Below are 14537 nucleotides of genomic sequence, written 5' to 3' on the forward strand. Positions count from 1 at the left end.
TTCCATCGATGGACTGGATTCTGTCCAAACTAAATGGAGTACTTTGGGCAAAGCAGATTTTGTGCTCAATTGCTTGCCGAGGCAATTGTACCTTACATTTGGCCTAGTAGTTACATGATATCAGACTCCTCTTCTCACTGACTCCTACAGGGTCTTGCAGCAATTGATGCGACATCTCTCTGTCTAACGTGGGATTTTACTCGATACTGGATCAATTGTACATGTTCACATCATCAATCCACCAAAGAACAACCCAATTGATGACTGCAAGAACACCCAGAAGCCATAGCGGTAAACCAACAAATTCATGGCCCAGGCCCCAGCCGAGCATCACGCCGCCCATCGTCGGCCCCATGATACGTGCTGCGCTCGAGATACTAGACGCCAAACCATGCACTGTCCCAAGTAGACTCGGGCTCGGCGCACAATCATTGACGAGCATCATAGTCGCCGGGTTGACAAATGTCCTGGCTAATACATGCATCGTCAGAACCACCGACAAACCCTAAGCCAACGTCAGAAGGCAACAGAACGAGGTAAGGTAAGGCAAAGTATGCGGCGATGCTGAGTGGCAAGAACACGCGGTACGAGCCTCTGACGCCGAAAATGTTAATAAGTCTGGGGTAGACAAGTAGCTGGAGTGGCAATCCAATCATGCCAATAGTCGTGTTGGCCAGGCCAATTTTCTTACTGGAGAGGCCAAGGCCACCACTGAATCTAAACGGTAAATGGGCGCTATTATTATCGGCCCTGGGAGTGGGCAGAAGACTGAACAAGATCGAGTTGAAGGCTGAAACATGCAGAGACTGGAGGAAGCGCTGTAGCATGTTCAGACAGACAGCTCTAGTAAAAACCTTCCGGAATGGAACTCTTGTTCTTTCTTTAAGAATGATGGGGGTTGCTTCCGCCTCCTCGTCCAGAAACGGACCAATTGGTACTGCGGGAGCCTGGCTAGGTAGTTGGTCGTATTGGTGGTCCGGCGACCAAAGCTTCAGAACTTTTTGTGTCATATGCTTGCCGAATTTGCGTCCGATATCTGATTTATGTCGTAGTTGGGGGTGAGTCTCATCTAATCCAACTATAATACTCAACGCTGCCGTGGCCAATATGACAGCACATAGTAAGTTTGGGGGGGCGAATGGGAAGGTTTGAAGCCATCGAACGCCATCGGCGCCGCCAAAAAAGGTGCCTGGTCCAAAAGTGCCCGGCAGCGTATGGACGGGGTCAGCTAGAAAACCACTCAGAAGTGGCCCTATGATGACACCGACATTGAAGCACATCGGCAGGAGAAGAAAGGCTCGAGATTGGTGTCTGTGATCATGTTAGATACACGTTCTAATCTCATTCCAAGTGGGATAATTCGACATACCGTTTATTGACAACAATTTCAGAAACCATTGTGCGAAGCACACCAACATTCCCGTTAAGGGCTCCAGCACAAAATCGAAAGAAGAATGCGGCCGCTAGAGACCGTGAGAAGCCCATCCCCAAAGCAGACATCGCTGAGCCAGTGAGCCCAATCAACAAAACCCGTTTGCGGCCCAGTTGAGGGTTGTCTGCAGCATGACCCCACCAGATGGATGTGATGCACTGCGCAGCTGCAAAAACAGCAGTAAGGTAACCAGCTTGCTTTGGAATCTCGGAAGGATCGAGGTCCGGATTGAACCATTGTAATTGGAAGAAAAGATATGATGTCAAAGAACGCTCACTCAATGGCTCTGCTAACCGGGCAAAGACAATGACGGCAAGTCGCCCTTTGTTGGGCAAAGAAGCCCAAGAACTCGCATGAGATTCCTTCGAAACTGTTGTACTTTGATAGTCTTGAAGAAGTGGAGTCTGTTCGGAGGACTTGGATGCTGGTGGGCGCTTGTCGGGCCTAGCAACTGCAAAGGACCATGGGCGGCGCATGGCTGGTATCTATCAGCAAATTCCAGCATGCGTCGTATGGAAGTATTTTGATGAATGAAAAGATTCTGTAAGAAGAGAATCGTGAAGAAATTCAGTCTGGCGGTCTGCTACGGTAAAACTGTGGTCTATGTTAAGCTAAACCTATTTTCTTTTGTCTCCATTGGACTCCAGGTAGCTCACAGGGTCCTTGAAGTTTGAAAGTCCAACAAGTGGGTAAATTATGTGAGGTCCTTGGTGCCAATCACCAGCCCTGCTATTGTACATTGCTATCCGTACAGTGCAAAGTGACCCGAAGTGGGGAGAGGTGTGATCGGAAGTTGACAACTCCGAGTAAGACCGAGAATAAGAGGTGGAGTTCAAAATTCGCAAATTGGTCTGCAATCTGGTGAGATGCATTTGCGCCTCTTATGCCCCAAGTTTGATTCTCAACCCATGTGCAATGGCTACTCTGGCTACTACTGCATGCACCTGCCGGTCGGTTGAAATCTTGGACCAGGAGTTTGACGAGGCCCAAGCTAGGACTCTGATCCCTGCCTTGAATTCTCACTTAGGACATCTGCGCCGTCTTCTTGCAAAGTCCAAGGCACTCTCCCATGCTGTACAATACCATATCACACCACGCCATCAGAGAACAATCAAAGCATTATCTGTTGGTTCGGTTGATCTCCAACCTATTAATGAGTTGCAACAGCAATTTGGAGAGAAACTTGGTGAGTTTTGGACCGTGTCTGCTAAAAATGTCAACGCCGAACTGCGTAGGCGGCTCGCCTGCGTCGTAGTATTTCTCAGCTCGAAGTTAGATACGCAGGCGATAGTGCCTCCGCAACTCGCTTATCTATTTCCCGGTAAACACTGCTACTCAGACATTCGAAATTCTGGCAGAAAGTACATTCAAATTGCGCAAAAATTGCGCGACCTTGGGGCCATTCTTTGGCTTCCACTAGAAATCCCTCCTTCAACGTAAGACGAACTACCCGGCCAACGATCCCACGAAGTGCTTACACTGCGAAGATACGAAAGATACATAAGTCTAGACGATGAAGATATTTTCAGTCACTTAATTTCACTTGCTCCACATCTTGAACAGTATACGGGGTTCGTTAAGCGACTGATCCTACACCAATTACGCGGTAAGAGCAACGTGTGTCACGCCATTCATAAAGATTGTTAACTTTTGGGTCAAGAAACCACGTTATTACCCTCATACTACAATCTAGTTGTCGATTATGCAGATCTCATTGGGGGCTCAGACCAGCTTCTGCTCCTACTTCACGTCCTCGGGGGAAAGGCTATTCCTGAAATGTTGCTGACCAACGTTTCTTTTCCGCAACGGAGATGGAACAAGGAAGGGGAGGTGGAAAATGTCAGCATTTACGAAATCGGCCTCCCCAATGAACTTGTCAAACTCTTATTAGACCCCGCAGCTCTTTCACGCGCGAGAACAAGTCCCTACATCATAAAAGAAACTCTGGATGACGCCACATCGACCCTGTCCTTGTGTCCTGGGTTATCTTCGAGATTGACTCGCGTTTTACTCCCTCGAACTATAAACGAATATGGAATCACGGCAGTCAAGCTATTGTGCTTTGTTTGCCAACCATGCTACGAGGGCAACATAGACTGGTATGATGTGATTAGCTCTCGAAACTTGTCAAACAGCGCTTACACAACACACAGGTCCCCCTCACAGAAAGAATACATTTGGCCAATCATAGAGAAAGCTATAACAACGTACAAGGTCCCGACAGCGCTCAGAGAACAGGTTCTAGAGGTTACTCTGTTCTTCGCCGAAAGGGACTGGGTTGGCATTCGTCACGCTGCAGTCAACCGTGCTCAAGCGCTTCTGCGCAAATCGATGCCATACTATCTTCTTGCTTCAGTTGTGCTATTTCGTAGCACTTTATACCGCATAGACGGAGAGTTCGCTAAGTCAGAGGCACATGTACGCGAGTTTATGTGGCGAGGTCCGCATCCCAGCACTCGCCGGGACCATGCGCTGCAAGGACGTCTACACATTTCTCAAGTGGAGAATAAGATTAGATGTTTCGATAATAATGTGCCCTCGTTAATGTACGAATGGACGTCAAAGTCGCCGATATCAACCTTGGAGCTTGAGGTAACTTTCAGGCTTCAGAGTACTGTGGCCCGCTTTTTTCAATCTGTTGGCGATTTCAGTGCGGCAAAGGCTTCCTTGGAACAAATTTTGTCCCTTAACCAAGCGAAACCTATCCGTGGTAACACACGCCGAGTTTTAGCTGGGAGGCTTGCTGATTTATACTGCGAGATGGAGGAGTATGGTAAGGCTATGGAGATGCTCCAGTCTGAATTTCACAGTATAGACAAAGCCGCACGTGCACGACGTCCCTTCAGACGGCTCTTACTTGCGTCTGTTGATGCCAGTATTGGAATGCAAAGGTTCAATGCCGCGGGGCAAGCTCTAGAAGAACTCAAATACGCCGAGCCTCTCGGATTGGATAACCTGCACGACCAGCAACTACACATGCGTGCATTCATCTCCAAGGCCCGTATGGCTCACGTCGAAGCCGATCTTGACAAGGCTGTGCTACTTTGGAAAGTTGCGCTTCACGAGGTTCAGCGCATGCACACTCTGGGGTCAGGGTACGGCTTCACTGCCGCATTAATACAGCTTTCTTTGGCTCACGCCCAGCTTGCCACTGGTGACCATATTAACGGCGCGAGGTCGTGGGCTGCTGGGTCGGAAATACTAAGAAGCCAAATTTGCGAGTTTTGGCTCCCGGTTGTACCTACTGCCTGGCTACAAAGAATAGTTAGGGATGTTCACGAGTCTCATGGATGGTTCTTGCGTATGATGCTACCAGGCTCGAAGTCTGACATTGTGTTACCTTAAACTTGCTGATGAATTAAAATTTCCCTCTCTCCTCCCAATGAACATCTCAAAAAGGTTTACTGCACAACAAAAGTCTAAATTATCAGGACTGGGAAGGAAGAAGCGTTTCCTGTCCACTGATGATTTATTATAATCGATGTACGCGAAAATGATTACATGATGCCGGATGGTGTAACCTTTACCACGTAACATTAAAGCATATAACTTTGTAATTAGTCGGGTCTGGCTTCACCGTTAGAAATGTAGCTTAATTACCCCCCTAAGAATAATGACATGCGCAGAGACTCTTAAGCAGCACCTTAGGTCGTAACCAAGTTGGTTCTACTTGCTATACAGTAACACTTAGAATAAGAGCACAATAAGTCAACCCGAAATGAATTATTTTCCGGTGGGATGCCGATGCAACTTAGAATGCGATAAGTTCATAAAGTTGTGCGGCAGTTGCTTCAATCAAATAGGTGATATACCGAAGCATTGATGTGTTGACATATCTTGTTACAGATCATCATAGGCCCAGTTAACTTTGGCCTATTTGAAATTGATGGGATAGTGGAGAGTTGCTCAAGTCTCCCTATGAGTTTGACATGCATGCGTCTGGAAAAATCAACGGCTAATAGGGTGATTACAGAGAGCAGACATCATCGGCAACTTAAATTGTCATCTAGGTCAACCAAATAGAACTGTGCTTTGCCCTTGTATGTATTTATAGTTCTGCTCTGGATGCCACCTGAGGCTATTGCCCTGTCTGGATAACCAGATCCAATGATATCCGAGCTTTAGAAGCAGCTAGTTAATTTCATTGTTTTCACCTGCCACGTGTATGTAAAATTCCACGTGTGACATCTGACTGTACACAATTCTGCAGTTTCAAGAGTTTGACAGTTGAATTCTAAGCTTTGCAGCGGCTCTAGATGTTTCTCGAACCTTTGACCGGTCTAACTCTTGATTTCTGTTTTGAAACCCAACCTTGCCAACTTTACGTAGTATCTCTGTAACATTGTGGATATTTGTTCGAGTCAGGGTTGTCATTAACTCCATTAAATACTATGGGAAGCGAGATAAAGGGGGAGGCACTATTGCCAGCACGAGTCATTGCCAGCTCGAGAGTCAAGTAAAGCAGTGCGACTCCGACCTTGCTTGAGTCAACAGTCAAAGATGATGGCTTTAATATTCATCCGTTCCCCCCTTTCTCCTTGCGGAACACTTCCGCTGTTGTTTGTTCCCCTTCAGAAGCACAGCCAAGTCAAATCAGTTTGACAATCTTTTGGGGATGCTGACTTCCCAAACGCGGTCGCAAGATGACCTCTTACATCAAAATGGCTGTTTTGCCAGACGTTAGAGGATACCTGATTGTGAACTCAATAGTAGTAAGCTTGACGGTTGTGGTCGTTGCGCTGAGAGTTGCATCTCGGATACTGGCCGGAGCAAAACTAGGCTGGGATGATTATTTTACTATACTGGCCGTACCCCAAGGTATTGCCATGTTAGTTTTACAGGGACTATGTGAGTCAAAAGCTACAATTCGGATCAGTTACAGAGAAATTCTAAATTTCAAGCTTAGGGACCTCCGCCGGTCTTGGATACGAGTTTACAGAAATTGGTGACAACTGGGCTTTTGTGGACTCGGTTAGTTTTCTTTCACATGACCCCAGCTAGAAGACTTTAGTATTCAAATCACTAACAAATAAGCATTCAAGCTTTTCCTTCCTTTCGAAACCATTTTCGGAGTTGTAAGCTTGACAACCAAACTCGGCGTATTATTTTTCTACTTTCGAGTTTTCACCAGCCGCCCCATGCAGCATGCGACTAGATTGACCTTTGCAATTGTCATCATATGGGGTATTGGGAACATCCTTCAAACCATACTTGTCTGTCATATCACAGATGGGAAGTGGCATGCTACAAATCCTGACATCTGTCGGGAGCACGAAGCCAGCATCCTTTCCACCGGCTTGTTTAACTGCATTGCCAACACATTGATTATGCTTGTGCCACTATACACGATCTGGACACTGAAAAAAGTCGGCATCTCAACCCGATGGGGTCTCAGCGCAGTCTTTTTGTTGAATCTCATGTGCGTACTCTCTGTTCAGGGATCAGGCCTGGAAGCTGGATCTTGAGATCAACAAGCTAATTATCTTCCAGCGCTATTATTGCTTCTGTTGTAAGGATTGCCATGATGATGGACGTCCATAGTCTATCACAGGTTATGAAGAATTTGGCAATAACGACTTTTCTTACGGTTTTGGAGACACATTTGACTATTTTGTGCAACAGTCTTCCAATGCTTTTGCCATTATGGGCCTTCTGGAGACATCGACGATTTGATACTGACGAATATGTATCAAGACTCGGTGGCAACAGCCAATCGTGCAAGCATGAGCATCTGGTAGAAGACCTCACTAATGGCATACCGCTTGAAACTATGTATGGAAAAAGTGTCTCACATTTCACCACAACAGTGGGGCGGGGTACTTCAAGAAGGAATTCGGATAATGACCAGGACTCTGACAGTTTATCGCAAACGGAGTCTACCAGGAGGCTTCCCAGTAATGCACAAGCTATTACAGTAGAAACAAAATGGTCAATAAAGGAGGAAACAACCAAATAGTCGGAATATCCAAGTTGAACGATATCAACGAAGATCCAAATTACCCTCCGTGTGATTCTTACAAAATTGGGATAATTATTAACGAAGAAGCTATTTCGTATCAACTTAGGGTTTCTTTCCCATGTTTTATTTTGCTCTAACTTGAAAAGGTGTATAGAAATGATGCTTAGCCTAACACTGCAGCCAGTTTTACCATTCCAAGGCTTCCACAAGTCAAGACTTTTTAATTCTTGTTAACTTTTGAGCTCGCATATCTATGAATAGTTAGTACATTTTCTAGTAAAAAGAGCTTTTTGTAGCGCAATCTCAAGAAGGGCTTTTCAAAAGTCCCTTAACTTTGAATAAAACGCACGAATTCTAGTCTCGGGACCCAATGATGTTATTGATGCTACACCAGGGTGGCGAATATCTTACTGAACCAAGCTGGTTACTTCACTTACACCAAGAGGGATTTCCCACGAAGTTTCACGAACTTCGGTATATTGATTTCTCTCGCCGTTCTCCACGTTTCTAGGATATTAATGTCCAAGTCCCTGTTACCTTTAGTTCGATTCGATGACGCAGTTGTTGTGCAAAATAAGGTAGATCCACAATCATAGCATATCTGTTGCGATAGTTGGAATACGGAGCCGTGTGGCACTTCCAGCCACACGCCCGCCAGGCTGAGAGGCCCAAGCCTCCCAGACCCACGTGACAGGCCAAGGGGGAATATCCCCACCTTCTAGTCAACAACACCACTTTCAACAATCATGAACCATCGATTAGAACCAATTTACTGTTATTTGTTATTGACGAACGGAATTCCGTTTCACCCCCTGTTTCACCCCCTGTGAAACCTACACTGATCAGTGGTAAACCTCACAGTTGCCATTAATTTGGTTAACTTCACAATTACCACTCTGCTACGGACAAACCGCAGATCAGCAAGGTCAACACCAGAAGAGACGACTTCTTGAACTGGATACCCAAGCCCAGGTAAAAGTAGGGATTTCGTGCTAACGAGAGAAGAAGCGAGAGTAACTGGGATCTACGGAAACCAGCAGAAGAAAGCTTCTTTTCCTCGAATCTACCAGCAATCCGATTATTCGAGTAACCTAGGGACTGCTACGCTCACCCTGGGCGGGATAAGGTTAATCGCAGCCAATTATCGCTGGCAAGAGCGTTCCATCACGCGTTTTCAATCACCAGAAGAAGAGACCTACCGAATCGACGGTCTTCCAACCTCTTCACGCCACAAGGGCGAAGATTCACGAATCCCACAAGGGACAACAACTTCCCCAACTACAACTATCCCCCACGCGCGGTGCCAATCACGAGGCGCCCGCTAGTTTCTCAATAAATCCCCAGACGAGGTGCCAACCGCGAGGCGCCTGCCACAAGAGACCTCCCTACCAGAAGAAGAACACGCCGAAAGGCGAGCGGAGACTACCGGCGGTAATCCGCCTATACAGCTATACGTATACGCCTCCGAGGCTGCGGCTTAGGAGAAACGCACGTGGTTGTGGGCGTCATAAGGCCAACTGTCCGCTAGATTCTAAACTTCCCAACAGTGAGGAGCGAAGCCCGAAGCGAGAAAGAGAGATTCACGAGAGAATCTACGAAGTAATCCTTTTATACTGTCAGAATGGAGCGAAATTCACGAGAAGGATCGCCCGCGAGCGGCGTCACTGCCAAAAGCCAATCAACAGTCCCCATCCCACAGAGAATCGAAAGTATGATCGATCCAGCAGTATGGGGCAACTGGGCAATCGACCTTACAAACGCTAGCCCACAGCAACTGGGTTCCTATATGGGTTTCCTACTTGAGACCTATGAGAAGAGGAATCTCACGGGCCTCGAGCTATGGAACGAAGTTTCTCCCGATTTCGCCGACTGGTCAGAAGAAGACTTCCAGAACGTACCTCCCCCAATCCTACGATTCTTCAGAGACCATTTAATCGGTAACGGCGTCTACGTCGAAATGGATGGCAAGAAAATCTCGAAAAACGTGGCATTAGCCCTCAAAAAGGAAGAATTCCACTACTGGTCACCCCAAGAACTCGAACAAGGCGTCAAGAGATATCGCAACCTGAAGGCTCTGATAAAAGACCCCGAATTCCACGAAGAGATCACGAGACCGGCAACAGTAGCCAACAGCACAGGAGGAAGAGTCGAACCAACCCTACAGCCACCTCCTCCACAAGAACAACAACAGTGGCAACTACCGTACCGACCGCCACATCCCACGGTCTCTCCGTTAACAGACTTCCAACCATACGAGTCAACAGACCGTATCGGAAAGCAATTAACAGAATTCGCGAAACTGTACCCCGACGATATGAAATACAGCGGCGATATGTACGATGTACTCGAAAAGAAGATGCCAGTATTCGTGGATCACTGTAGAATGCTGGGAATTCACACCTCCCAATACAACAGGGCACTTCCCTAATACTGAAAGGAATAGCCAAAACCTACTTCTACGCCTCGATTAAAGTGATCAACCCACAGCCCAACTTCGAGACCATGATCAACCAATTGAAATCACACTTCGAGACTAGGGAAAGGCAACAAGCGTACGTTACGCAGTGGAATACAACTACTCTTCCCCAAATCATTCGCGATAACCCTGGAAAGACCAAATCGGAGTGTTTTGACATACTATGTGACAAATTAAGCAAGATTCAGCCCGGTTTGCCACAACAGGATCACAACGACCGATCCCTCCATACCCAACTTCTACACGCTTGTAGAGATATTCCAGAGTGTGCAATGGCGTTATTTGTACCGGCTGAGACGTACGAGGGACTTCGCAGCCAATTAATCTCGTCGATCGAGACAGCTACCCGTCTCAACCAACAACAATTCAACACAGTAGCCAACCCACCAGAGCAGTACTGGACCGACAGAACTTTCAACGGTCGAGGGCGTTATTCACGATACAGTCGTTCATCACGAAGTCGATCATCACGAGGAAGAAGCCGTGACAGACCCCTATTACCGCCAACGCCTAAGAAGTGCTACGTGTGTGGAAAACCTAACTGCTGGTCAACCAAACACACCACAGAAGAGAGACGAAAAGCGTACGAGAAGTTCAAAACCACCCAATATGCCCAGGATACGTCACTTCCAGCATATGGCCAATTTCTCGTCCAATACGAGGGTTTCGACGGGTTAGACCTACAACCTACCGCCGAAGACCCCCAGCAATACTACCACGTAACCGAACAAACCAGTGAAAGTGACGAAGAGGAAGAGACCGGCAGCGACAGTCAATTCCAGGTCACCGCCTATTTCACTACAACAGCAATTGACGGCAACAGGATCGCCACGATCCTAGCAGACCAGTCAACCCGCCATGCTATTACGAAAGAAGACCTCTTCCGCAACCAACCAGAACCGAAAGAGCTACCTTCGCAATTCACACTCGAGGGACGCTACTCTGCCCAGAACTTCCAAGGGATCATGCCCGACTCGGGCGCAGCAGGATTCTCAACCGCTGGCCACCCACAATTCGTGGCCCTACAACAAATTTACGAAGGAATTACGTTAAACACTGAGGCGGCTGGCGGCGTTACAGTGAAATTCGGCGATGGGATACCACTGGAGTCTATAGGGACTACCAAAGTGCCAACGCCGTTTGGAAGCGTCAAATTTCACGTTATTGAGACTAACACTCCCTTCCTTATGTGCCTAGGAGATATGGACCGATTGAAGGTCTACTTTAACAACGTTACGAATACCCTCATCCAAGGAAATAAGGTCGTACCTATTATTCGCAAATGGGGCCACCCATGGTTATTACTCGATAAGGAGAAACCACTCGCCTGGAACCACCTCACAGACGCTGAATTGCGACGGGTTCACCGTCGCTTCGGACACCCATCTGTTCAACGATTACACAAGGTGCTCCAGAGGGCCGGCCACCCAGTTGAAATTACGGCAATTGAGCAACTATCGAAAGTCTGCCATCGATGCCAAATGCACGCACCAGCGCCATCACGGTTCAAATTCACGTTACGAGACGATTACGAATTCAACTACGAGGTTATCGCCGACGTGATGTACCTTGAGGGTAACAGACCGGTCCTCCACGTCGTCGATACCGCCACGGCGTTCAACGCCGCCCGGTTCCTTGAGGACATTTCTGCGAAAGCCACTTGGGAAGCCCTACGCCTCTGCTGGATAGATGTGTATCAGGGACCCCCAGACTGGCTAGTTACCGACGCTGGAACAAACTTCCGCTCAACAGAATTCCGAAACGCGGCGAGAGGAATGGCAATTGAAATCAAGGAAATTCCCATAGAAGCCCACAACAGTATTGGGAAAGTTGAACGATACCATACACCTCTAAGGAGGGCGTACGAAATCATCAGAGCAGAAGACCCAACAATTACGCCAGAATCAGCACTTCAAACAGCAGTCAAAGCAGTCAACGATACTGCTGGCCCGAACGGAATAGTGCCAACACTCTTGGTATTCGGCTCGTACCCACGAATTACCGACGATTCGCCGCCATCTCCCGAAGTCACAAGGCGGGCGAAAGCGATTAAGAAGGCGACGAGCGAAGTACGCGAACTTCACGCAAGGCGACAGGTGGCAGAAGCTATCGCCACCCGCAATGGCCCTGATACAGGGCCAATTGTTAATTTACCGCTACGGTCGCAAGTACGAGTATGGCGCGAAAAGAAGGGCTGGACCGGACCGTTTACTTTAGCAGCCATAAACGGCGAAACCTGTACTGTCGATACGCCACGTGGTCCGAAGACCTTCCGGTCTACCGTAGTCAAACCATACTACGAAGATCCCGATCAACCACCTAATTCCATCGCCGCGCCAGAAGAAGAAGAACCCGAAGCTGAGATACCGCAGCAGGAAGTAGTACGCGACGAAATTATCGTCGCCGGCGGAGGCAGTGAACCGGACGAACCGCAAGAGGCACCGGAGCCACCGAGAAGACGCCCGGGCAGACCCCGGAAGAGACCACTGCCAATCGCCCACTTCACAGAGGAATTCAACGATGACCCGGATTATCAACAAATATTCCTATCGATTAAGGAGCAAGCAGACGAAGAATTAGCAATCAAACTACGACGAGAAGGTGTTATTACTACACCAGGCGAACCGTTCGAACAGTCAACTAAACAAGAGACCAACAGCCTCATCGCTAGAGGAGTGTTCAAATTCACCCAGTTCAATAAGAGAAGGCACCAGAACGTACGAATCTTCCGATCTCGTATCGTCAACGAAGTCAAGGGTAAAACAACCGAACCCTACGAGAAATCGAGACTTGTAATACAGGGTTACGCCGACGATGGCAAGAAGGCTATATTGACCCAATCGCCAACGATTCAGCGGGCGAGTCAACGGCTAATTCTGTCAATTACCCCGTCACTCCTACGAGAAGGGAAACAACTATGGCTTCGAGATATCACACAAGCCTACGTTCAATCCTCCACAAGGCTCAATCGTACTATTCTCGCCTACCCACCGAAGCAAATTCAAGACCAGTACCCAAAAGGGACCATTATGGAGGTTGTGAAGCCTCTGTACGGAATCGCAGAAGCTGGAACCCACTGGTAGGCAACGTATCACAAGCATCACAGAGAGAATCTCCAGATGGTTACTTCTTCGTACGATCCATGCCTATTGATCTCATCTACCGAAAATCCACACTTTGGCTGTATCGGCATGCAAACCGACGATACCCTCGGTTTGTCAGACAAGGCGTTCTCACAATTAGAAGACGAACAGTTAGAAAAAGCGGCTTTTACGGCAAAAGCGAAGAATATCCTCACAATTGACGAACCCCTCCAATTCAACGGAGGGATAATCGCGCTGTCAACCGACAATTCGATCAATTTGAGACAAAAGGGACAAGCCAAGAAGTTACGATGTATTGAGACTACTAAACCCAACCCAAAACAGCAATATGTCGAACAACGCGCCAGAGGGGCGTACATCGCGTCAATTTGCCAACCCGAGGCCTGTTTCGATTTATCCACTGCTGCCCAACACCAAGACCCCTCGCCAGAAGCGATAAAAGCACTGAATCAACGGATTCGATGGCAAATAGAATCGCCTAACCGAGGAATAACGTTTATCCCACTCGACCTTACAACAGCCAAGCTATTCGTTTTCGTTGACGGGTCGTTCGCTAATAACCACGACCTCTCCTCCCAATTAGGGTTTCTGATCATCCTAGCCAACGACACTTCCTCTGACAGCAACAACGGAGAATTCACGATTCACGGTAACCTCGTTCATTACAGCTCTACGAAGAGTAAACGAGTCACCCGCAGCGTATTAGCGTCAGAGATCTACGGGATGGTCGCTAGCGTCGATATGGCCTACGCCCTCGCCACAACCCTGGCGACAATCACTGACCACCTCAACCTACCAACGATTCAGACAGTTGTCTGTACCGATTCTTATTCGCTGTACGAGTGTCTCGTGAAGCTGGGCACTACCAAAGAAAAGCGACTCATGATCGATATCATGGCGTTGAGACAATCGTACGAAAGACGAGAACTACAAGAAATTCGTTGGATTAACGGCGAAGACAACCCTGCTGATGCCCTCACGAAGAGCAAACCAAATCGAGCCCTCGAGAGATTCGTTGATAGCAACACGATAACGATACGTATGGAGGGATGGGTAACAAGACCGTAACTACGGGAGAAAGTAGGGATAGGAGGCCGAATTGACGAGGAGACGGAACTGTATAGGGACAACGTATTCCAACCGCTTCAACACCATAAAAAGAGAGTTTCCAGTGTTGCGATAGTTGGAATACGGAGCCGTGTGGCACTTCCAGCCACACGCCCGCCAGGCTGAGAGGCCCAAGCCTCCCAGACCCACGTGACAGGCCAAGGGGGAATATCCCCACCTTCTAGTCAACAACACCACTTTCAACTATCATCATGAACCATCGATTAGAACCAATTTACTGTTATTTGTTATTGACGAACGGAATTCCGTTTCACCCCCTGTTTCACCCCCTGTGAAACCTACAATATCTGTTAGAACAGAGGGGGCATAACTATCAATACAGCGTACAACTCGTTAATAGATGAAATAGAAACATGAAAAACAATTCGGAGATGCACCAGCACGCTCTCAGAAGGCATTTTCAAAGACATAAACCCCCTAACACGTTTCGGCGCTGAT

At 47.7% G+C, this 14537-nt stretch overlaps 4 protein-coding genes across 4 annotated transcripts; 3 read left to right on the forward strand and 1 right to left on the reverse strand.

Annotated features, from left to right (window-relative positions):
* Positions 1-428: 428 nt before the first annotated feature.
* On the reverse strand, positions 429-1908 carry CTRU02_200993 (major facilitator superfamily transporter; the record flags this gene model as incomplete). The annotated part of the gene is made up of 2 exons (XM_036719009.1): positions 429-1311; positions 1370-1908. The coding sequence occupies 2 exons, from the start codon at positions 1906-1908 to the stop codon at positions 429-431; spliced, it is 1422 nt and encodes a 473-aa protein (XP_036590009.1).
* A 439-nt stretch (positions 1909-2347) lies between these two features.
* Positions 2348-4777, forward strand: CTRU02_200994 (LipA and NB-ARC domain-containing protein; the record flags this gene model as incomplete). The annotated part of the gene is made up of 4 exons (XM_036719010.1): positions 2348-2868; positions 2920-3038; positions 3093-3531; positions 3586-4777. The coding sequence occupies 4 exons, from the start codon at positions 2348-2350 to the stop codon at positions 4775-4777; spliced, it is 2271 nt and encodes a 756-aa protein (XP_036590010.1).
* A 1298-nt stretch (positions 4778-6075) lies between these two features.
* Positions 6076-7388, forward strand: CTRU02_200995 (uncharacterized protein; the record flags this gene model as incomplete). The annotated part of the gene is made up of 3 exons (XM_070203774.1): positions 6076-6337; positions 6467-6851; positions 6923-7388. The coding sequence occupies 3 exons, from the start codon at positions 6076-6078 to the stop codon at positions 7386-7388; spliced, it is 1113 nt and encodes a 370-aa protein (XP_070062356.1).
* A 1714-nt stretch (positions 7389-9102) lies between these two features.
* CTRU02_200996 (uncharacterized protein) lies at positions 9103-14039 on the forward strand (the record flags this gene model as incomplete). The annotated part of the gene is made up of 5 exons (XM_070203775.1): positions 9103-9769; positions 9835-9943; positions 10074-10165; positions 10435-12946; positions 13595-14039. The coding sequence occupies 5 exons, from the start codon at positions 9103-9105 to the stop codon at positions 14037-14039; spliced, it is 3825 nt and encodes a 1274-aa protein (XP_070062357.1).
* Between the last annotated feature and the right edge of the window lie 498 nt (positions 14040-14537).

Source organism: Colletotrichum truncatum, assembly GCF_014235925.2.
Source record: "Colletotrichum truncatum strain CMES1059 chromosome Unknown Contig_0001, whole genome shotgun sequence".
Classification (NCBI taxonomy): Eukaryota; Fungi; Ascomycota; class Sordariomycetes; order Glomerellales; family Glomerellaceae; genus Colletotrichum; species Colletotrichum truncatum.